Raw genomic sequence first — 22,484 nt, 5'->3', positions numbered from 1 at the left:
GAAGGCGGAAGCAGAGCTTGAGCGGGAGGCGGAGCCGGGGGAGCCGCTCTCTTAGCTCCCCTGGCTCTGGGCCCAGCAGCTCGAGGGGGAGGAGTTACCGCCGCTCTTCGGTACGTTACCTTCTCCTCGTCTGCCCAGGCTCAGGGTTCCCTGGTTGTCTGTCTTAGGGGCAACCCCAAGCTCCGCCTCCAGGTTTTCTTGAAGGGCCGCAGGGTCCCCACCCTTTTCAGGCAGCCTACAGCCCTCCCTTCCGATCGTTTTTCCGTTTTTCCCTAGAGTGATCCCAGGACCACACCCTTTGCAGTACCTCCCTCTTTTCCGGATTCAGAGCTGTATCTTTCGGGGGAGAGAAGAAAAACTTAGGTGGAGCTGGAGGAGGGGGCAGGGAGTGGTGTTGTGGTTAAAGTAGTATTGGCTTATTGCTAGAGGTAATAAATGCCCCCAAAGAACTTGGGAAGGCAAGGGAGGTGGATGCATTCTATATACTATGTATATTCTCAATTTAACCCCTTCCTTGGACCTGTCCTTGACCCAACTTGATACTTTGTTACAGGCATTAGAACTTACCATGATGGCTGTGACCTAAAATCTTCAGGAAGCCAGGGGGTCATGGCCCAGAAGCACCCCGGAGAAAGACAGTCGTGTGGAGCCCACCACGGTGGTGGTGCCTCGCTCGGGACTTTAGGACCCTCTCTGGACCCTGAAATACTTTCATTCTCAGGACTCAGGGACTCAGCGAGGCCTGCTCCAAATGGTACCCGCTGCCTCACAAAGCACTCTAGTCCTAAGTACACACAGCCCCCAAACCCAGCCCACTGGTCGGATCCAAGCCATGGCCCCCCAAGGGGTCCAGGACCCCCTAGAAATGGAGAGGACCCTGATCAGAGTGAGGCGTCTTCAGAAGAAGAGTCAGGAGTGGATCAGGAACTCTCAAGAGAGAATGAGGCTGGGCAGCAGGAGGATGAAAACCATTCTTTTCTTTCCATTCCATCTGCTTGCAACTGCCAGGGAACCCCTGGATTCCCTGAAGAGCCTTACTCTGGGGGAGGAGAGAACTCTTCTAGCAACTTTTGCCACCATTGTATGTCTCCAGCTTTAGGAGAACATGAAGAGTTGGAAGAGGAATATGATGATGAGGAACCCAAGTTCCCCAGTGATTTTTCTCGTGTGCCCAGTGGAAAGAAACCTCCACCCCGGAGGCAGCGGCACCGTGTTGCAGCCAAGGACGATACTTGGGAGGGTGGACGCAGGGATCCCAGGTCCCCTGGTCGACATCGGCTGGGCCGGAAACGAAGTCAAGCAGATAAGCGCAGAGGCTTGGGATTATGGGGAGCAGAAGAACTGTGTCAGCTTGGACAAGCAGGCTTCTGGTGGCTGATCGAACTGCTGGTGTTGGTGGGAGAGTATGTGGAAAGTTGTGGCCATCTCATCTATGCATGCAGGCAGCTGAAAGGCAGTGATTTGGACCTTTTTCGAGTCTGGGCAGGAGTCTGGGCAGGGCGACTGGGTGGCTGGGCCCAGGTAATGTTCCAGTTTCTGAACCAGGGGTTTTGCTATGGGGCAGGGCTATTCACCCGTTTTCTTCGGCTACTGGGTGCTTTGCTGCTTCTGGCTCTGGCCCTCTTGTTGGGCTGTCTGCAGGTGGCCTGGCAGTTTCTCGTGAGACTGGGTGACCGGTTAGGCTGGAGGGCTAAAGCCACCTGGCTCTTCTCTTGGCTGGATTCTCCCACCTTGCAGCGTTGTCTGATTGTGCTGAGAGAGAGCAGGCCCTGGCAGCAGATGGTGAGAATGGTTCAGTGGGGTTGGCTGGAGTTGCCTTGGGTCAAACAGAGGACTAACAGACAAGAGAATGCACCTGTAGCTAGTGGTCGCTATTACCAGCCTGAAGAGGAAGTGACTCGACTCTTGACCATGGCTGGGGTTCCTGAAGATGAGCTAAACCCGTTCCACGTCTTGGGGGTTGAAGCCACAGCATCAGACGCTGAAATGAAGAAGGCCTATAGGCAGTTGGCAGTAATGGTGAGTATCCTCCCCCCGTTTCCTATCCCTCTTGTGCCTATATTTTATTTCCTAATTTTAGGGAGAGTAGAATAAAGGGAAGGCAGAGAAGAAAATCAACTTTAAGCTGAAGAGTAACTTTAATTCTTAGAAAAGAGTCATAAAAACTTTTTTATTTTTAAATATGTTTTTATTGATTTCAGATAGAGGGAGAGAACTATAGAAACCTCAGTGATGAGAGAGAATCATCAATCGGCTGCCTCCTGCCTGCCCCCAACTGGGGGTCGAGCCCACAACCCAGGCATGTGCCCTGACCGGAATCAAACTGTGATCTCCTGGTTCATAGGTCGATGATCAACCTCTGAGCCACACCAGCTGGGTGAGATTCTTTTCCTTAATGAAAAGAAATGAATTGGTATATCAGGCAATGTTGGACTCACTCACTTTGAAATGCTGAGTTGAAGTCCCTCTGCTAGGGTGGAGAAGAGGTCTATTCAGAAAACTTGTCAGTTCCTCTCCCTGAACAAATGAGGGGTGTTTCTGAATATAGGGAAATTCAACCATCTGTCCCAGAATGGCAAGTGTGGACCTAGTATGGGACAGTTCGGGGAGTGCTTGTGAGTGATTATTCCAGGACCAGGTGAAAGAAAAGCTATTTCAAGACCAGCAACCCAGCCTGACTGGCGTGGCTCAGTGGTTGAGCGTCGCCTATGAACCAGGAGGTCACGGTTCAATTCCCGGTCAGGGCACATGCCCGGGTTGTGGGCTTGATCCCCAGTGTGGGGCATGCAGGAGGCAGCTGATCCATGATTCTCTCTCATCATCGATGTTTCTATCTCTTCCCCTCCCTTCCTTCCTGAAATCAATAAAAATATCTTTTAAAAAAAAGACCAGCAACCCAGAGTGGGAAAGGGAAGGAAAATGGAATAAAAATCAGAAATATGTACAAATGTATGTCATATATGAAAATATGGCCCTAGCTGGTTTGGCTCAGTGGATAGAGTGTTGGCCTGCGGACTGAAGGGTCCCAGGTTTGATTCCAGTCAAGGGCATGTACCTTGGTTGCGGGCACATCCCCAGTAGGGGGTGTGCAGGAGGCAGCTTATCGATGTTTCTCTCTATCCGTCTTCCTCTCTGTAAAAAATCAATAAAATATATTTAAAAAATAAATTAAAAAAGGAAAAGAAAATATGGTTGCTTTTATTAATAAAAAGTGAGTGGGAGTTGTGATACACCACATGCTTGAGGGAAATGATTTAATTCAAGTATGCAATCAAATTGCTATTAAAGAGAGAACCAAGATGGTGGCATAGGTTAACGCCGGAGTTTGCTGCTTTGAACAACTACTTCAAAAGTGAAACCAAAAAACGGAAGGGACATCACCCAGAACCACAGGAACGCTGGCTGAGTGGAAGTCCTACAACTAGGAGGAAAGAGAAACGCATACGGACACTCAGAGGAGGCGCGGTGCTGAAGTCAAATTCTGAGGTGCGGAGTGCGCGGAGCGGGCTAGCGGCGGAGGGCGCGGTTGGCGTTTTCAATCGGGAGGGAGTCGCAGACTCTGAGCTCCAGATCCGGGCGAATCTTTAGGGACCCAGACTCAAACGGAAGAAGCGGGACTGTCTGGCTTCGGTCATAGCGAGTGCAGCTTTCTCTCCGAGCTTTGCAGCGGGTGCTGGGACTCAGAGAGGCAGAGCCCCTGGGGACAGGACTGAGAGCCGCCATAACTGCTCTCTCCGGCCCACCCTGTTGATCCTGTGCGACCCGCCCCGCCCAAGCCCTGCACAGAGGCATTTGCCCGATAGCCTCAGGCAAAGGCTAGATTAGCACCTCCCTAGAGGACAGAAGTTCTCTCACTGCTGACACAGCTGATTCTCATAGCCACTTGGCCTGGAGGTCAAACCTTCCCTGGAATTAGCTACAACAATCAAGATTTAACTATAAGACTGCGAACAAAGACCACTAGGGGGTGCACCAAGGAAGCATAACAAAATGCGGAGACAAAGAAACAGGACAAAATTGTCAAAGGAAGATATAGAGTTCAGAACCACACTTTTAAGGTCTCCTCAAGAACTGTTTAGAAGCCGCCGATAAACTTAATGAGATCTACAAGAAAACTAATGAGACCCTCGATGTTATGTTGGGGAACCAACTAGAAATTAAGCATACACGGACTGAAATAAAGAATATTACACAGACTCCCGACAGCAGACCAGAGGAGCGCAAGAATCAAGTCAATGATTTGAAATGCGAGGAAGCAAATAACACCCAACCGGAAAAGCAAAATGAAAAAAGAATCCAAAAATGCGAGGATAGTGTAAGGAGCCTCTGGGACAGCTTCAAGCGTACCAACATCAGAATTATAGGGGTGCCAGAAGATGAGAGAGAGCAAGATATTGAAAACCTATTTGAAGAAATAATGACAGAAAACTTCCCCCACCTGGTGAAAGAAATGGACTTACAGGTCCAAGAAGCGCGGAGAACCCCAAACAAAAGGAATCCAAAGAGGACCACACCAAGACACATCATAATTAAAATGCCAAGAGCAAAAGATAAAGAGAGAATCTTAAAAACAGCAAGAGAAAGAAACTCAGTTACCTACAAGGGAATACCCATACGACTGTCAGCTGATTTCTCAACAGAAACTTTGCAGGCCAGAAGGGAGTGGCAAGAAATATTCAAAGTGATGAATACCAAGAACCTACAACCAAAATTACTTTATCCAGCAAAGCTATCATTCAGAATTGAAGGTCAGATAAAGAGCTTCACAGATAAGGAAAAGCTAAAGGAGTTCATCACCACCAAACCAGGATTATATGAAATGCTGAAAGGTATCCTTTAAGAAGAGGAAGAGGAAGAAAAAGGTAAAGATACAAATTATGAACAACAAATATGCATCTATGAACAAGTGAATCTAAGAATCAAGTGAATAAATAAACTGATGAACAGAATGAACTGGTGATTATAATAGAATCAGGGACATAGAAAGGGAATGGACTGACTATTTTGGGGGGAAAAGGGGTGTGGGAGATGTGGGAAGAGACTGGACAAAAATCGTGCACCTATGGATGAGGACAGTGGGTGGGGAGTGAGGGCGGAGGGTGGGGCGGGAACTGGGAGGAGGGGAGTTATGGGGGGGAAAAAAAGAGGAACAAATGTAATAATCTGAACAATAAAGATTTAATTAAAAAAAACAAATTGCTATTAGAAGTTAATATTAGATTTCTATTTTTAGATGATTCTATTCCTGTACTAGTGAAACTATATTATGAATATAAATAATGTGTGTAAATTGCACAGGTGGCCTGTTTGACCGAATGTATGGAACTAGATTGGTACAATATCACAGTGTGCAGATTACTTCAACAGTTGCATGACACCAAAGGAATGGGCAACCATGGTTTCCATTAACCATTCAGGGCACAATAAAGTACCAGTCCTGCAACTTACAAGAGGACTAAATTAATTTGGTGGGAAATGCATGCCCCTTAGTTGATAGCCTGGGATATTCTTAGAGTGGGGAACAAGTGCTTACATTCAAATAGTTACTAATAGTAGAGCTCTTTTCTCACCTTCATGTCTTTTTTAGCAGATATCCTCGTTTGTGGAATATCAATCTCCCAAAAAAATATCATTTTCAACTTACTTCTTTGGAGTAGAGATGATGTTAAGTTACCCAGTCCTCAATACCCTGCCTCACACCCCAGAAACCCCCCTTGTTTTCCGTCAGTATGTCAGTGAGGTTCTTTTATAGAATCTCTCACTGCCCTTATTAGGCCCTAGAGCAGTGGTTTTCAACCTTCTGGCCCTTTAAATACAGTTCCTCATGTTGTGACCCAACCATAAAATTATTTTCATTGCTACTTCATAACTGTAATGTTGCTACTGTTATGAATCGTAATGTAAATATCTGATATACAGGATGGTCTTAGTCGACCCCTGTGAAAGGGTCGTTTGACCGTCAAAGGGGTCGCAACCCACAGGTTGAGAACTGCTGCCCTAGAGTGACCATGATTACAAGGCTGTTCAATAAGCCTGGGAATATGGGAGATTTAACAGCATTCTGCTTATTTGGCATCAGTCAAGAGACCAGCTTTATCTCTGTATTTTGGAGGAATGAGGATGGGAATCATAAGCAGTAGGAAGAGAAGTTATTGTTTGTCTTGGAGAAAGGTTGAAAAGGGAATAAAAAGCCTGTATCATAATATGCTATTTCATTTCTGGGACAGAAAGGCAAACTATTGTAGGAAGTTTTGAGTAGATATGAGAATTTTCTAGTTAGAAAAGTGAGAATGTAACATCTTTGGAACTCTTATTTTATAACTGACAATATATTAAGTTTAAATGTGAGGAATTAGTATATATGTGCCAGGTAGGGTGACCAACCATCCCTGTTTGCCTGAGATTGAGGGCTTTCCTGAGACATGAACTTGACTGCTAAAACTGGAACAATCCCAGGTGCACTGGGATGGTGGATCACCCTAGTACAGGTTCTGTGATATATACTTCACACGTATTCTCATTTAATACTCCCAACAATCTATGATAGATAAAATATTCTAGGTCATGTAGCTAATAGTGACAGAGCTGTGACTTGAACAGAGATCTCTCTGCAGAGCCAGAGCAATTATTAAGCTATATTGAGAGGAGAGAATGGCGGCCAAATAGGCAGACGTGTCCTGCGCTTGTCCTGGAGCACACAGTGGTTCTCAACCTTGGCTGCACATTAGAATCACCTGGGAATCTTTTCAAAAATCCTGATTTCTGGGCCTCATCCTCCAGAAATTCTGTTTCTTTGTTACTAATGTTGTGGCCCCACCCCATAACAAAGAAACAGAATTTCGGGAGGATGAGGCCCAGATATCAGGATTTTAAAAAGATTCCCAGGTGATTCTAATGTGCAGCCAACGTTGAGAACCACTGACATAGAAGAAGCAACTAGCCGGGTGCGGTGGCGCGCGCCTGTAGTCCCAGCTACTCCGGAGGCTGAGGCTGGAGGATCGCTTGAGCCCAGGAGTTCTGGGCTGTAGTGCGCTATGCCAATCGGGTGTCCGCACTAAGTTCGGCATCAATATGGTGACCTCCCGGGAGCGTGGGGGAGGGAGGGGGGGGCACCAGGTTGCCTAAGGAGGGGTGAACCGGCCCAGGTCGGGAGTCAGAGCAGGTCAAAGCTCCCCTGCTGATCAGTAGTGGGATCGCGCCTGTGAATAGCCACTGCACTCCAGCCTGGGCAACATAGCGAGACCCTGTCTCTAGGGGGGGAAAAAAAGGAAGAAGAAGCAACTAAATTGGAGAGCCAGAATTGGTGAATTAAACACAGCTGATGAGACAGCAGCCAAGAGGGGCAGAGGACGCCTGAAGAACTGTAGGATCAGGGATCTGGGCTGGAGAGAGACATGCGACCATGGCTGAGGGTCAGGAGGAAGCTGCACTGCACCAAGACCATGTCCGTTGGGGACAGGCGTAACATCCGACTGTGGAAAGAAGTCCACAGGGCTGCTGGCGGTTGGGGAATCTAGATCTAAGTCCACGGCAGAGAGAGGCTGCACCCAGAAAGGTGGCATGAAGAGCTGCCCAAGCAGCGTGGTTCCGGGGATGGGGGCAGGGTAGAGAAACTCACAGTCTCTTGAATGTTTTGCCTTTGTTTGTCTTCAATAAAACCAGTTCATAGGACCTTTCAATTACAAACAGTCACCTGAGGCTGCGGTGCAGGTAGAGGTGATTTGTGGGGCCTGGGGAGAGGCTGTGGAGGAAAGCAAAGCAAGAGAGGTGACCAGGAATCCGGCACTGAGACATTTGTGACCTTCCAAACCATTTTTCTCCTGAAGAGCCAGCCCCTGCCAGCAGCCTCAAGACAGCTAATAATGCCACACCTGGCCCACATCTTGAGTTTTCCCAAGGAAACAAAGACTCTGAATAGCCCCAAAGAGCCCTCAGGGACTGTGTTGAAGAGGGGCCAATCAGTTCCGGAAAGCAATACAGCATCATCCCCACTTAAAGCCTATCAGAAACAGGAACAAGACAGGGATGCCCACTTTCATCACTCCTGTTCAACACAGTACTGGAAGTGCTAGCCATAGCGATCAGACAAGAAGAAGAAATAAAGGGCATCCAAATTGGAAAAGAAGAAGTAAAACTGTCATTATTCGCAGATGATATAATATTACACATAGAAAATCTATGGGGTTTTTTTATACACCAATAATGAACTCACAGAAAGAGAAACAAACGAAAAGAAAATCCCATTTACCATTGCAACAAAAAAATTAAGATACCCAGGAATAAACTTACCTAAGGAGTTAAAAGACCTGTACTCAGAAAACTACAGGACATTGAAAAAAGAGATAGAGGAAGATATAAACAAATGGAGGAATATACCGTGTTCATGGATTGGTAGAATCAACATCATTAAAATGTCCATACTACCCAAAGCAATCTATAGATTCATTGCAATCCCCATTAACATAGCAATTTTTCACAGACCTGGAACAAACTCTCCAAAAATTCATCTGGAATAAAAAAAGACCCCGAATAGCTACAGCAATCCTGAGAAAGAATAACAAAATTGGAGGGATCACAATACCAGATATTAAGCTATATTTCAAAGCCACTGTTCTCAAAACTGCCTGGTACTGGCACAAGAACAGACATATAGACCAATGGAACAGAACAGAGAACTCAGAAATTGACCCAAGCCGTTATGCTCAATATTTGACAAAGGAGGCAAGAGCATACAATGGATTCAAGGCAGTCTCTTTAATAAATGGTGCTGGGAAATTTGGATTTGGATAGATAAATGCAAAAAAAAAATGAAACTAGACACCAACTTACACCATACACAAAAATAAACTCAAAGTGGACAAAGGACCTAAAGGTAAGACAGGAAACCATAAAAATCTTAGAAGAATCCATAGGCAGCAAAATATAAGAAATATGTTGTAGCAATATCTGCTGATACAATTCCTAGGACAATGGAAACTGAAGATAAATATTTGGTGTGCGCAACAGGAAATATTTCGCTTTCAGAGAACAAGAAAAATAGGTTTAGTTGCGTTACACTTATTAATTTGTGCAGTTATTCAGTGTCTGGTAAATTAATGTTCAAGAAAAAATATTAATTTTTATTAAAATGTTCTATTTTTATGTTAACAATTACTCATTTATTTCAGCCCTTTGTATTCAGCATGTTTCTATGAAAATTGAAGCTTCTGTTTTTTTTTTTGTGGCTCACATAAACTTAAACCTTGTTTATTTGGCCCGTGTTAGCCTTTGAGTTTGACATGCTTGTCCTAAATAGACATATTTCTAAAGTGCACGTACGGAAGGCCAAGAGACATATGAAAACATGCTCAAAGTCACTAATCATCTGAGAGATGCAAGTCAAAACGACAATGAGGTACCATCTCACACCTGTCAGAATAGCTATCCTCAACAAATCAACGAACAAGTGCTGGCGAGGATGTAGAGAAAAAGGAACCCTCTTGCACTGCTGGTGGGAATGCAGACTGTGCAGCCACTGTGGAAAACAGTGTGGATTTTCCTCCAAAAATTAAAAATGGAACTCCCTTTTGATCCAGTAATCCCACTCCTAGGAATATATCCCAAGAAATCAAACACCAATGAGGATATATGCACCCCTATGTTCATAGCAGCACAATTTACAATAGCTAAGATTTGGAAACAGCCTAAGTGCCCATCAGCAGATGAGTGGACTAAAAAACTGTGGTACATCTACACAATGGAATTATCACACTGCTGTAAAAAAGAAAGAACTCTTAATCATTTGAAACAGGATGAATGGACCTAGAGAGCATTATGCTAAGTGAAATAAGCCAGTCGGAGAAAGATAAATATCACATGATCTCACTCATTTGTGGAATATAATGAACAACATAAACTGATGAACAAAAATAGATGCAGAGTCGTAGAAGCATCGAACAGACTGTCAAACCTCGGAGGGAAGGTAGGGCAGGATGGGTAAGAGATCAACCAAAGGACTTACATGCATGCATATAAGCATAACCAATGGACACAGACAGTAGCAGGGTGAGGTTATGTGCTGGGGGGTGGGAGCGGCTGGGGAGAGGTCAATGGGGGGAAAAAGGAGACATGTAATATATTAAACAATAAAGAATTTAACTTTTTTAAAAAAACTGTATTGACTCTCCCAAAGGGAGTGAAAAAGAACCATTTGACATGATTTGTGTGTGTGTGTGTGTGTGTGTGTTTTAATAGTTTATTGACTTTTTTTTTAGAGAGGAAGGGAGAAAGAGAGCAAGAAACATCAATGTGACAGCTAACATTGATCAGCTGCCTCCTGCATGCTGCCTACTGGGTATTGAGCCCACAACCCTGGCATGTGCCCTTGACCAGGAATTGAATCAGCAACCTTTTGGTGCATGGGATGATACCCAACCACACTGACCAGGGCTATCACTTAACATAAGGTTTTGACCCAAGATGGGGAGAGGTTTGGGATGGATTTGTGATGAATTCTTTCTTTGTTGTGGTAGGTTCATCCTGACAAAAATCATCATCCCCGGGCTGAGGAGGCCTTCAAGGTTTTGCGGGCAGCTTGGGACATTGTCAGCAATCCTGAAAGGCGAAAGGAATATGAGATGTAAGTTGGAGATAGGAAATTGTCAGGTGGCGTAAATGAATAATCTTCAATAGCAGAGGTCCCTAGAGTTGCGGGTGAATGCCCTCTCAGGTGGAGAAAATTGCTTGTCTTTCTAGTAGGCGAAGGGCCTTTAAGAGGCCAACAGATCTGTCTCCTTTTATTCCTTGTTCAATACCCTCTGATTTATAAAGCCTTTCTTCTCTTAGGAAACGAATGGCAGAGAATGAGCTGAGCCGGTCAGTGAATGAGTTTCTGTCCAAGCTGCAGGATGACCTCAAAGAGGCAATGAATACTATGATGTGCAGTCGATGCCAGGGAAAGCACAGGTATGAAATAGGAATGTAACAGCCACAGTTTAGGGCAGTGATGGCGAACCTTTTGAGCTCGGCGTGTCAGCATTTTGAAAAACCCTAACTTAACTCTGGTGCCATGTCACATATAGAAATTTTTTGATCTTTGCAACCATAGTAATACAAAGATTTATATTTTTGATATTTATTTTATATATTTAAATGCCATTTAACAAAGAAAAATCAACCAAAAAAATGAGTTCGTGTGTCACCTCTGACACGCGTGTCATAGGTTCGCCATCACTGGCTTAGGGGTTAGGTAGCCAAAGACCTTCTTTGTATTATTGGTAGTTGTGGGATAGAAATGGTGAGTAAGAGAACTCTTGGGTTTCCACTTCTGTCATATTGTAAAGAGATTGGGGATTCTAATTAGTAAGAAAAAAAAAAAGACAGTCCAGTGGGTGTGGCTCAGTGCTTGAGCATTGACCTATGAACCAGGAGGTCATGGTTCGATTCCTGGTCAGGGCACATGCCTGGGTTCCGGGCTTGATCCTGTATGGGGCGTGCAGGAGGCAGCCAATTAACAATTCTTTCTCATCAGTGATGTTTCTCTCTCTCCCTCTCCCTTCCTCTCTGAAATCAATAAAAGTATATATTTTTTAAAAAGACATTTTTTACCTTTAAGATAGAAGATTGAGAGAAGGGTATGCATAGGCATATGTAATAACACATAATAATGAGACTACAGAAATGTCACAGGCTTGACAAATTATTAAGGAATTGCCCTTCTGTTGGGTTGCAGGAGGTTTGAAATGGACCGGGAACCTAAGAGTGCCAGATACTGTGCTGAGTGTAATAGGCTGCATCCTGCTGAAGAAGGAGACTTTTGGGCAGAGTCGAGTATGTTGGGCCTCAAGATCACCTACTTTGCACTGATGGATGGAAAGGTGTATGACATCACAGGTACACTTCTGTTCTGTAGAAATACAGGCTCAAATATGCTTATATGATGTATTAGCTAATTCTTTCTCATGTGTGCAGAGTGGGCTGGATGTCAGCGAGTAGGAATCTCCCCAGATACTCATAGAGTCCCCTATCACATCTCATTTGGTTCTCGGATACCAGGCACCAGTGGGCGACAGAGGTAGGTGGTATTTCTTTCAATAATCTATCCACTATTCTAGTTCTGAATATGGTGCTTAGGACACCTAGATGTCTCACCCTTTAAGAAGTTTGGTAACTGACTCAATATATCGTTAACATAGTTACCTATGTTTGACTTTGACGCTCTCTTGCCTCATTATTCTTCTGTTTTCCTTTCAGAGCCACTCCAGATGCCCCTCCTGCTGACCTTCAGGATTTCTTGAACCGGATCTTTCAAGTACCCCCGGGGCAGATGTCCAATGGGAACTTCTTTGCAGCTCACCCTGGCCCTGGGGCCACCGGAGCTTCCAAGCCCAACAGCACAGTACCCAAGGGAGAAGCCAAACCGAAGAGGCGGAAGAAAGTGAGGAGGCCCTTCCAGCGTTGACACTTGTTTTCTTCTTTCCTCAAATCAATGTCAGGGAGTCAAAAGGGCTGTGTACAGCATAGGATGGAGTTTGATTTATTTTTAAATATTTTAAAAAGGGAAACTTTTAAGCTCAAATTGTTCACTCAGTACTTGTAGGAAGCCCCAGAACCACTCTCCCTCCTCCACCGGTACCCAGGAACTGAATCTGGTCTTCTGACAATACCAAAGAAATAGGGGGTGGCTACAGCAAAGAACCTAGGGCATGGACCTGGGCAGGACAGTATCTCCCAGAGGAGTGTGGGAACTGGGTATTTCCCTAGGGTCTGTATGCCTTTGTCTTGTCTTTTGCTTCTACAGCAGATGACTTTCCCTCCTCTTTTTAAACTATGAGTCTATCTTATTTCTTGACCCAGTTCAGGGCTCCCTCCTGAATATACTAGTTAGCCCAATACTAGTTAAAAGACAGAACAAGAAAGCATGTAACTCTAATTATAGGAGATAGAGTTCAGAGAGTGGGAACTCTGAATTTTTTCTGTCACCTTGTGGGTAACTGTCCAACTTCATGCTTGTTTCTGCAGGGATGGCCAAACTAATAATTTTAAAAAAATCAGACTCATGCCCTCTGCCCTTGGGTGAGGGAAAGAATAAAGGGGTTCCTGGTAGGCCCCTTATGATCCAAGGGTTTGTATTTTTTTAAGTTTGTTGATATTTGTATGTACATAACTATTTAAAGCCAGGGGATTATCTTTCTATAAATATGTAACTGGCAACCTGTTTCTTCCCTCTCTTCTTTGCCTTTATAGATAGTGTCCTTTTTCTCATCTGAGAATCCTTTCTCTAAGTGTTAGCTGGGAGTGAAGGGCACCTCCTGAACCGAAGGAGAGGGGATAAAAAGTACCTTAGAAAAGTTTTGTGTATTAAGTCACTGTTCCATCTTTCTTCCCCAGCCTTATGAGGACATCTCCCTACCCTCCCTGCTGACCAAAGAGTAGCCATATCTGAAAAAAAAAATGACCTTTATTATGAGGGAAATACACCGCAAAACAGAGCTGGAGGTAGTGGGGGTGGAAGACATGGGAAAACCAAACAAGCTGCCCAAACACGGCCTCCTGTGGAGGAGAGTGATTTGTCCCTTACCTCATCTGCCTTTCCCGATTCAAAGAAGCCTGCTCCTACCAGGGCTACTCCCAGGGAGCCCATTTTCCAATCAGTTCTCATCCTGGGAGTTTTGGAACAGTTGTATAGTTCTCAGGCTTCCAAGAAAAGGAAGACAGTATGGAGAAGGGAAAGATGTTACAGCCTTTTGTTCCAATGTTGTCCCCAGTCCCATCTCTCAGTATTTATTGATGCCAAAGAGACGAACCCCATGGAATTGGGGCAATTTAGGCAGCAGTACGCTGAGCAATGAGGTTGTGTTGATGAGGAAGTGAGCAGCATCATACTTGGTGTAGAAGCTGGCTAGGAGGTAGCTGGGAAGAAAAGAAATAAGTTGAGTGAAGCTGGCCTTTCCAGTGACTTTCTCTTCTATTTTAAAATGACCAGTTTTATTGCATGTAGTCCTAGGATATTTGAAAATATCCTAGGGGTCAGGGAGATAATCAGCACCTTTAACTGGAGATCTGTACGTTAGTTTGTGTGTTTAATAATTGTTAATGACATGTGGCAAATGACAGCTGAAGCAGTTTCAGCCTGTATCACTGTTAAGTCCTCTGTGCTTCCACTCCCCAAGGCCAGTTTTCACAGATTTACATCAGTTCTGCCTTAATTTATTCACATCTTTTGGAAATGTAAAATCATTTGGTTTTACTTGGTTTTCTCAGTCCCATCTCCGTTCTATCACCAAGGAGGCAGCAAGGAATGCTTGATTATTGCTTTCTACTTTTTACTGCACTCCCTAGATTTAGACCTAGTATACCATAATATCTTTAAAGGGTCCAAGTGATTAGTCTGCTTTTTTTAAGGTCCTCTGTGGGCCTCTGTACCTGGCATTTGGAGCATTTCCCATATCTCCCACTGGACTCACAGTACAATAGGAGAGATGCTGAGGAATTTGCGGGAAGAGGTAAATTGGAGCCCGTAGTCCATCTGTTCCCAGTGTGTCAGTAGCCGAGCCTTTCCTTGGTCAGGGGTCTCAAAGGGTGTCCCTTTCACCGTATGTAGGAAGACATACATGGCCTGGGAGGAGAAAAGGGAGCAGTTTGAAGGGGCAGCATATGGTCCTTTAGCCCAAAGATTAAGATCCCCAAAGGAAGGCATATCCCCAGATAATTGGGGATTTTATTTTGTTTGGGAAAGGCCTGGGGTGGGTATAGGGTGTGGTTTAGCGCTCACCAAGTTATGGATGACGTTGGTCAGGGTCCAGACAACAGGAATGCTGAAGAAGGGGATGCTGAGTAGCACCACATGCAGGAGTCCTACCAAGATGATGTAGGCCAGCCAGATGCCCCGGCTATTCATCACTCGAGTGTTGGGGTTTACTTCGCTGTGTGCTACTCCCACATTCATCCTACCACAGTGGCGGATCAGGCAGGAGTCCACCTCTACTTCCTCTCAACCCCTCTTTGATTTTTTTGCCCCCACATTGTCTCCTGAATAGCTCAAATCCCCTGAACTGTATTGGGAATGAAAGAACATCCCCATCATGCACAAAGAAAAACTGAAGACTTGGGAGGTAAAATACTTAAAAGGCAAGAAGAGTACTCTCTACATCTTAAAGACACATGGTAATCTTTGATTCTTATACTTCAGCTTGAAGGAGTAAATCTAGGCTTGGGCACCTACTTAAAGGAGCAGGGAAACAGAAGTATTTCACTTTATTTTCCTGAAGTTAATAAGGAAGCCTGAAGAGGTTACATACACCCATAATTCCAGAAGCAGGTAATGGGAAACAAGGATTCACTAAGGAGGCAGGAGGGGGTAAAGCTACTTCCAATCCTCACCTTTACTCTGGGGCTTGCCCGTCCACTCATCCCCGTGGCATGTAAGCAGCCAACATCCCAATTCCTCCTCTCAAGCGTGGGGCATTGGGAGAATTTACCCAGGGTTTTGGGTTGAGCTAGGAAGGAACCTAAGTTTGGCGCCTCCAGTTGGAGCCCTAACCTCAAATCCAAAGGCGGCTCAGATCGTCTGAACTTGGCTCCTTAAAATCGTGCTAAAGTTGATGTCCAGTTAGGAAGCAGCTCTTGCCCGCCCCTCTCTACCTAAAATTCCCTAAACCCTAATACTGAACCTGCCCGATGCTTTTCCCAGCTTCCATCTCTCGTACGTCGGCTCCCCTCTGGTTCTCTCTCGATATTTAACTCACCGCCGCTCCAATCCCCGCCGCCGCTTTCGCCTCCCCTCACGGTTTGCCTCCCACCATTTTTGCCGAGCACCCCTTTCCAGTCTCCCGTAAACCCCTACCTGCAAGCTTCAGAAGCTGATCGGCGAGGGGCGCAGCTCTCCCTTCTATACCTATGGTCTCCAGGAAGCAGCCGCCCACGCTTATCTGCTGTCTCCCTATTGGTGGAACAGGGTTAGCGCTGCCGCCATCCATTGGCTGGGGGTCTGCAATGAAGACGCCCAATTGGTCGCCGTTTCCGTCGTTTGGAAGGCGCAGAACCCGCCCCTCTCCCTGCCCCACCTTTTGAGAGGTGGGGAAAGCTGGCTGGAGGAGTGAGAGGACGGCAGCTATTGACTAATGGGAAGAGTTGATGGTGTGAGGTGATAGTAAGAGTGGCGGTGATTGGTTGACCCTGCGCCTGGGCGGGAGCTGCTGGAAGCGGAGGCTGCGAGTGGGGGCCTAGAGGAGTGGAGGGGTAACAAGATGGCGGCAGAGACGGTGGAGCTGCATAAACTGAAGGTACTGTGAAGGAGGGCAGGGGCTGACTTAGACTTTTTCTGGGGACTGAATTCTGGGAGTGGCTTGTGCCCTTTCCGAGGTGCTCTTCTTGTAGGCTTTTCCACTTTTTACCGGCTCCCTCCGTAGTTCTTCCTCACTACGCCTGTCCTAATTTCCCATGCTCCTCACGGTTTTATTGTATCTGTATTGTTTTTTTCGGCTCTCTTCTTCATTGTTGTATCGTCCGTCATTTCTCCACCGGGTTGTGTAAGTGCCTACAACCAGTTCTCTCCTCATTTCTCGTCAGCTGCATTACGTCAGTGGTCCCACCTCTCTGCCCCATGCCGCACCGTGCACCCCTTTTTCTTCCCTGGGTTGATGCTTTCCTCTCCCATTGTCCCAAGCTGATTCCCGTTAGGATATGTTGGCATCTTTATGTATTTCTACCTATTTAGGTCTCAAAGTGATCCAGAAAATCCACTTTTTTTTAGATGGGGTTACGCCCCCCCCCTGGGGGCGGGGGCGCGCCTTTGAAACCTGACAAGGGGCTTAGGATACTGTTCTCCCCATAGAAACCTGGGGTTTAGGAGATATTTAGAGGTAGAAAAGGCACAGGTAGCTCGGATTTAAAAGTTTCTCTCACGTGGTTCTCCCCCGGCCAGCAACCCCCCTCCCCGCTCCCTACCTACTGCCAGACAGACAGCTCGCTTGTAGCTGTAATGTTTTGGAAAAACATTTTCAAGGTTAGGGTTATCTCTGTCCCATTTCATGTCGCGGATGGACCTTGCATCTCTGGGTATCACCACTTGGTGACACTCTCAATCACCTGTTCTAAGATGTGCCTTGGCAATCTTGGTAGTCTTCTCGCATTTATTTTCCTGGAAGAAAAGAGTAATTTCCTTTAGGGTAAATTATGAGAATATCTTGATTAGTTGACCGTTTGTGGTTTCGCAAGTAGTTTTTCCATTAAATGTTTTGGTCACATCATCCTGGGAATCTTGGACAAACCAGACTGACTTAGCTGAAAACTAATCCTTTAAAGCTTGTTTAGCTTATAAACAAACAAAAGTAAGGAGAGTAAGGGTAGGGAGAGGTCCTTTTAGTCGCTTTTTAGTTGACATTGGTTAGCTTTTTTTGTGAAAGCTGATAGATTTCTTACTCTTGGATTCTGAACTGTACTAGTGGGTCTTTGTGTTATTCTGGAGTTACTGTTAACTTGGTACTGAAGTGTGTAGATTATATCTGTGGTTTCATATTCCCACAAGTAAGACAAATTGAGCAACCACTTCCATTATATGTACACTTATGTAAATTGTGGTACCATACTGTTATGTATGTTATAAAACACACAGAAAAGGAATGTTTCAGTAAATGAGATAAAAGGAAATATGAATAGAAGGTAAAATATTTTCTTCCTATTAGTCCCCATTTTGAAACCCCTGGAGTAAGGTACCAGCCTTGTGACTTACCTTCATGGATTTGGTTTTGTGTATGGAGTTCCTCCTTCCATAGAAGCTGTATTTGTTAGGACCATATTAACTTTTATTTTGATTGGATAATGTCCTCTGACCTGATTTCAGGTATTAAGAGATCATGAGGCACCCCTGACAGCCTAAAAAGTAAAAAGGATTCACTCTTTTAATCACATTTGCTTGTCTTTGCTTTTTCTCTAGAGCACTTCTTAACCTTTTGGAGGTCACAGATATCTTTGAAACTCTGATGAAAGGTATGGACCCTCTCCCCAGAAAAAGGCATGTACACATACTTTGCATGCGATTTGAGGGGCTTCATAAAATTACCATGTAGCCCTGAGGAGTCCATGGACCTCTGGTTAAGAACCCATGCCTTTAATTCTGACTTCTAGGACAGTTAATGTTTGGTTCCACTGTTGATTTTGATGGAGTAATCCTGGCTTGGGTTGACTTAGGGCAGTGGTCGGCAAACTCATTAGTCAACAGAGCCAAATATCAACAGTACAACGGTTGAAATTTCTTTTGAGAGCCAAATTTTTTAAACTTAAACTATATAGGTAGGTACATTGTTATTAACTTAATTAGGGTACTCCTAAGGCTTAGGAAGAGCCACATTCAAGGGGCCAAGAGCCGCATGTGGCTCACGAGCCGCATGTGGGCTCACGAGCCACAGTTTGCCAACCACGGACTTAGGGTTATATCTTTTTTCTTAGTCTTTCCATTTTTATAAAGAAATTTAGATGGGGCCCTCAGAGGAAAGGAACAATCTTTAATATAGGAAGGAAGAATATCTGGATTGGTAGGTAAGTCCACATCACCTGCAGAATTCTAAAGATTTTGTAGAAATGCCATCTAAATTCAGTTATCGAGACTGAATTGTGTGGGTGAAAATGCTTTGAACTGTAATAGTACCAAATTTCTACAATGGTGAGAAAAGAGACTACTGCAGAGGAGAGAATGAGAAGGGTCTACAAGTGCAAGAGTGTTGAAAAAGTCAGATGTAATTTTGAAGCATAAAGTGCATATATGTTAGTGGCTTAAGATTGTAAAGGGAACTAGATGAATTGTGTGACTACAGTGGTAGATTGAAGTGATAATGAAAAGGGCCTTTTAAGTTGCGTATGGCATTTGGTTTTTGTCATGTAGGCAGAAAGTGGGGAGTCTTTGGAAATTTTTAAAGAAGGAGCTGATGTGATCCATGTGTGTTCTTTTGGCAGTGTGGAGGATGAGATCTGAGAGGGAGAAATTTCACCAGTTACATTTTTATTATTCACTCCCTTGCTAAAACCTTTTACCTTTAAACCTGCCAATTTTCCAGCTTAGTTTCTCACACTCCAACCACAGTGGCTTTATTTTATTTCATTCCTCAGAATGAACGTGTTCATTAAGTGCTAACATTTAACAATAGCATTTACTATGTGGCAATCACTGGTCAAAGCTCTGTTTACATACATTAACTGATTTAATTTGCACAATAACTCTGGAAAGGAAATGCCTCTGTTATCCCCATTTAAAAAAAAAATGTTTTTATTATTTGAGAGAGAGAGAAAGGGTGAGGGAAAAGAGAGAGAGAAACATCCTGCAGGCCTCCTCACTGGGGATCAAGCCTACAACTCTGGCACGTGCCCTGATCAGGAATCGAACCAGCAACCTCTTGGTGAGGGTGTGTGGGACAATGCTCAACCAACTGAACCACACCTGCCAGGGCTATTTTAAAATCAGGAAACCATGGAAGCTTAGAGAAATTTGCCGAAACGGTTTGGCTCAGTGGATTGAGCGTCGGCCTGCGGACTGAAAGGTCCCAGGTTCGATTTCCGGTCAAGGGGCATGTACCAGTAGGGGATGTGCAGGAGGCAGCTGGTCGATGTTTCTCTCTCATCGATGTTTCTAACTCTCTATCTCTCTCCCTTCCTCTCTGTGGAAAATCAATAAAATATATTAAAAAAAAAAAAAGAAATTAATTGAATAACTTGCCCTAGGTTCCACAGCTAATGAATGGTGGATCAAATCCAGGCAGTTTATCTCCAAAATTTATGTTCTTAATCGCTGTGCACCACTACCTCGTCTTTACCTCAGAACCCAGAATCTTTACACATGCTTTTTGCTGTAGTGCTGCTGCCACTTCCCTGTTCCCCACATCTTCATTAACTGCTAGTTACCCTTCAGTAGTCAAACATCATTTATCCAAGGAACCCTTAGGTGTAGGATAGGTTCTCTCTACCCACACATCGACAGACTACTTTTAATGCCTTCATAGGACTCTGTACTTTTTTAAAAAGTTAATCAGTTAAGTATTATGTATATGATCATTGATTGCCTTGTTTCCTTACTAGGTTGTAAGCTTCATGTGGACAAAAACTCTATCCGTTTTGCTTATGACTATTTCCCTATACCTAAACTAATGGTTTACATGCAGGGGGTACCCAGTAACTATTTGTTAAGTGAATAAATTTAGTAAGACCTGAAGTAGGTAAGTGGCTACCTTGGAAAGGAACAAATTTAAAAGAAATTTGGGATATAAAATTGTAAGTATTTATAGATCAGTTAGATGTGGGAGGAATGAAAGATGACTCAAGATTTGAGTAGTGATAGCTTTAGTATAGTTTGGGAAGAAGAGAAGAAGCCAGTTTTGGTGCAATAGAGAAGATAAGTTCACTTTTGGGCTTTAGATATCTTTGAGACATACACTTGGAGATGTTTGGTAATCATAAAAAAACAAAATAAAGAAGAAGAAAAAATACATGCTCTGGCTGAAGCTTCTAAGTGTTTAGAATGTCAGCCTTCGATTCTGCGTCAAGGGCATGTACCTGGGTTTTGGGTTTGCTCCCTGCTCCGAGTCGGGTGCGTGTGTGGTAGGCAACCAGTTGATGTGTCTCTCTCACATTGATCTTTCTCTCTTTCTCTCTCCCTCCCTCCCTCCCTCCCTCCCTCCCTCCCTCCCTCCCTTCCACTCTCTGAAAAGCAATGGAAAAAATACCTTCGTGTGAGGATTAACAAAAAAAGGGAGAGAGATACCTGGTAATCAGTTGGAAATGTGAGTCTCCCTGCTCAAGAGTTGAAAGCTGATAATAAAGGTTTGGGACTTACTCAAAAAAATATTTATGGGTGCCTACCATATGCCAGCTAACATAGGTACTAGAGATAGAGTAATGAACAAAGTAGACAAAATTCTTCCTGTTGTGGAGTTTATGTTTTGCTGGGGAAGGCACAATAAAGTAAAATGTATAGTGTCAAATAGTAGTAAAGTCTGTAGTGAAAAATAGGAAAGAAGGATAGGAAGTACAGTGGGAAGAAGGGTATTGTAATTTATAATAGGGTGACTAGGGAAGGCCTCATTGAGAATATGATGTTTAAGCGGAGACTTGAAGGAGTGAGCCTTGTGCATAGTGTAAGAGGACCTTATAGGTGATTGTTAGGATCTGGCATATACTCTTAGAGATAGGAAACCAATAGAAGATTTTTGAAGAGAGGAATGACATGTTCTGACTTAAATGTTCAAAAAATCACTGACTACCTCGTTAATAAACTATAATAAGATGCAGGGACTGTAGAATTTTTACAATAATCTGTATTTAAAAAGACCAGAAGGGATTAGATCCTAGATATATTTTGAAGGTAGAGCTGACTGGATTTGCCAGTGATTTGATTCTGGGAAGTGAGAAAACCTTTGATACAAGTGGGATGAGAAGGCCAAAGAAGGAATCTTAGTGAATATTGGTATTTACAGGTTGAGTGGAAGAAGAGCTAGCAAGGAGGCTGATGAGGAGAGGTAAGAGGAAACTGGAGAGTGATAGAGCATGTACATGAGAGCAATGTCAGCATCTTGGTAGTTAAGATTGGGCTTAAATCAGAGAGACCTGAGCTCCACTATTTTCTATATGATTTTTTAAAAAATTATTAAATCTCTTTAAGCGTCATTTTCTTTATAAAATAAGATCATAATACCAACTACTTATGTTTGCTGTAAGGATTAAATGAGGAAATAATATTCAAAGTTTAGCCCTTAGTCCAGTGATGGTGAACCTTTTGAGCTTGGCGTGTCAGCATTTTGAAAAACCCTAACTTAACTCTGGTGCCGTGTCACATATAGAAATTTTTTGATCTTTGCAACCATAGTAAAACAGAGACTTATATTTTTGATATTTATTTTATATATTTAAATGCCATTTAACAAAGAAAAATCAACCAAAAAAATGAGTTCACGTGTCACCTCTGACACGTGTGTCATAGGTTTGCCATCACTGCCTTAGTCCGTCATGTATTAGTACTTAAAAATAAATATGAGTTCCTGTTGTATGAAATGTTATAAGTGATATGAAATGTCTCTGCCCTCAAAGAGTTTACAAACCATATCAAGAGATAACAGATGAAAAAGATTTGAATCAAGATTAGTAAACAGAAGAAATCACAGGGCAATAAATGATTAATGGTAAATGTGTTATTTGAGCTATTGATTGGTCTTTTCTCTGGAGGTTGATAGAATGGAAAATGCCTTATTGATACTGAAAAATATATAAATTAATCTTTGAATAGGTCATTTATGTACAAGTTCACAATTCTAAAGGTACAAAACGGTATATGGTAGTGTTTCCTTCCTACACTTGTCCTCAACAAGCTTCTTCTCAGTATTAATTTATTTGTTTCTTGTCCAGGCATCTTGTGTATATACATCACATGGAATGGGGTGTGTGTATGTGCATTATTTTTTTACATTAACATTAAAGTTAGTATCCTGTATAAAGTGTTCTATAACTTGGTTTTTAAAAGTAGT

General features: G+C 43.7%; 3 protein-coding genes across 10 annotated transcripts in view; 2 read left to right on the top strand and 1 right to left on the bottom strand.

Moving 5' to 3' along the window:
- The first annotated feature begins 609 nt into the window (after positions 1-609).
- DNAJC14 (DnaJ heat shock protein family (Hsp40) member C14) lies at positions 610-10,355 on the top strand. 2 transcript variants are annotated; one of them, XM_059683168.1, is made up of 2 exons: positions 610-2,019; positions 10,254-10,355. In XM_059683168.1, exons 1-2 carry the CDS (start codon positions 610-612, stop codon positions 10,296-10,298), a joined length of 1,455 nt encoding a protein of 484 aa, XP_059539151.1. In that variant the 3' UTR covers positions 10,299-10,355. The 2 variants fall into 2 exon arrangements, with proteins under 2 accessions (XP_059539151.1, XP_059539152.1); XM_059683169.1 differs by lacking the exon at positions 10,254-10,355 and adding an exon at positions 9,168-10,112.
- A 24-nt stretch (positions 10,356-10,379) lies between these two features.
- Positions 10,380-15,961, bottom strand: ORMDL2 (ORMDL sphingolipid biosynthesis regulator 2). Of its 5 annotated transcripts, XM_059683182.1 has the most exons (5): positions 15,824-15,916; positions 15,361-15,476; positions 14,753-14,927; positions 14,445-14,596; positions 10,380-10,593 (listed from the first exon to the last, which is right to left on the bottom strand). In XM_059683182.1, the coding sequence occupies exons 3-5, from the start codon at positions 14,924-14,926 to the stop codon at positions 10,380-10,382; spliced, it is 540 nt and encodes a 179-aa protein (XP_059539165.1). In that variant the 5' UTR covers position 14,927; positions 15,361-15,476; positions 15,824-15,916. The 5 variants fall into 5 exon arrangements, with proteins under 5 accessions (XP_059539165.1, XP_059539163.1, XP_059539162.1 ...); XM_059683180.1 differs by lacking the exon at positions 15,361-15,476 and having other exon boundaries at positions 15,824-15,961; XM_059683179.1 differs by having other exon boundaries at positions 14,753-15,476; positions 15,824-15,908.
- Positions 15,962-16,120: 159 nt separating this feature from the next.
- SARNP (SAP domain containing ribonucleoprotein) overlaps positions 16,121-22,484 on the top strand; it is a 64,175-nt gene continuing 57,811 nt past the window's right edge. For all 3 annotated transcript variants that reach the window (XM_059683177.1, XM_059683176.1, XM_059683178.1), the window contains exon 1: positions 16,121-16,262. In XM_059683177.1, the coding sequence (XP_059539160.1) occupies positions 16,227-16,262 (36 nt within the window). In that variant the 5' untranslated portion in view covers positions 16,121-16,226. The remainder of the gene's footprint in view (positions 16,263-22,484) is intronic.

The sequence above is a fragment of the Myotis daubentonii genome, chromosome 2, assembly GCF_963259705.1.
Source record: "Myotis daubentonii chromosome 2, mMyoDau2.1, whole genome shotgun sequence".
NCBI classification, from domain to species: domain Eukaryota; kingdom Metazoa; phylum Chordata; class Mammalia; order Chiroptera; family Vespertilionidae; genus Myotis; species Myotis daubentonii.
The sequence above is the reverse complement of the archived record's forward strand: the minus strand, read 5'-3'. Positions and strand labels throughout refer to the sequence as shown.

Bases quoted from the DNA above. Each gene is read 5' to 3' on its own strand.
- DNAJC14 (XM_059683168.1), top strand. From the start codon at position 610: ATGGCCCAGAAGCACCCCGGAGAAAGACAGTCGTGTGGAGCCCACCAC. The intron at 2,020-10,253 runs GTGAGTATCCTC...CTTTTTTTTTAG, and splicing joins ATAGGCAGTTGGCAGTAATG to AGAGGAAGGGAGAAAGAGAG.
- ORMDL2 (XM_059683180.1), bottom strand. From the start codon at position 14,926: ATGAATGTGGGAGTAGCACACAGCGAAGTAAACCCCAACACTCGAGTG. The intron at 14,597-14,752 runs GTGAGCGCTAAA...TTCTCCTCCCAG, and splicing joins CCAACGTCATCCATAACTTG to GCCATGTATGTCTTCCTACA. The intron at 10,594-14,444 runs GTGAGTCCAGTG...TTCGCCTTTCAG, and splicing joins AGCATCTCTCCTATTGTACT to GATTGCTGACAATGTCCCAA.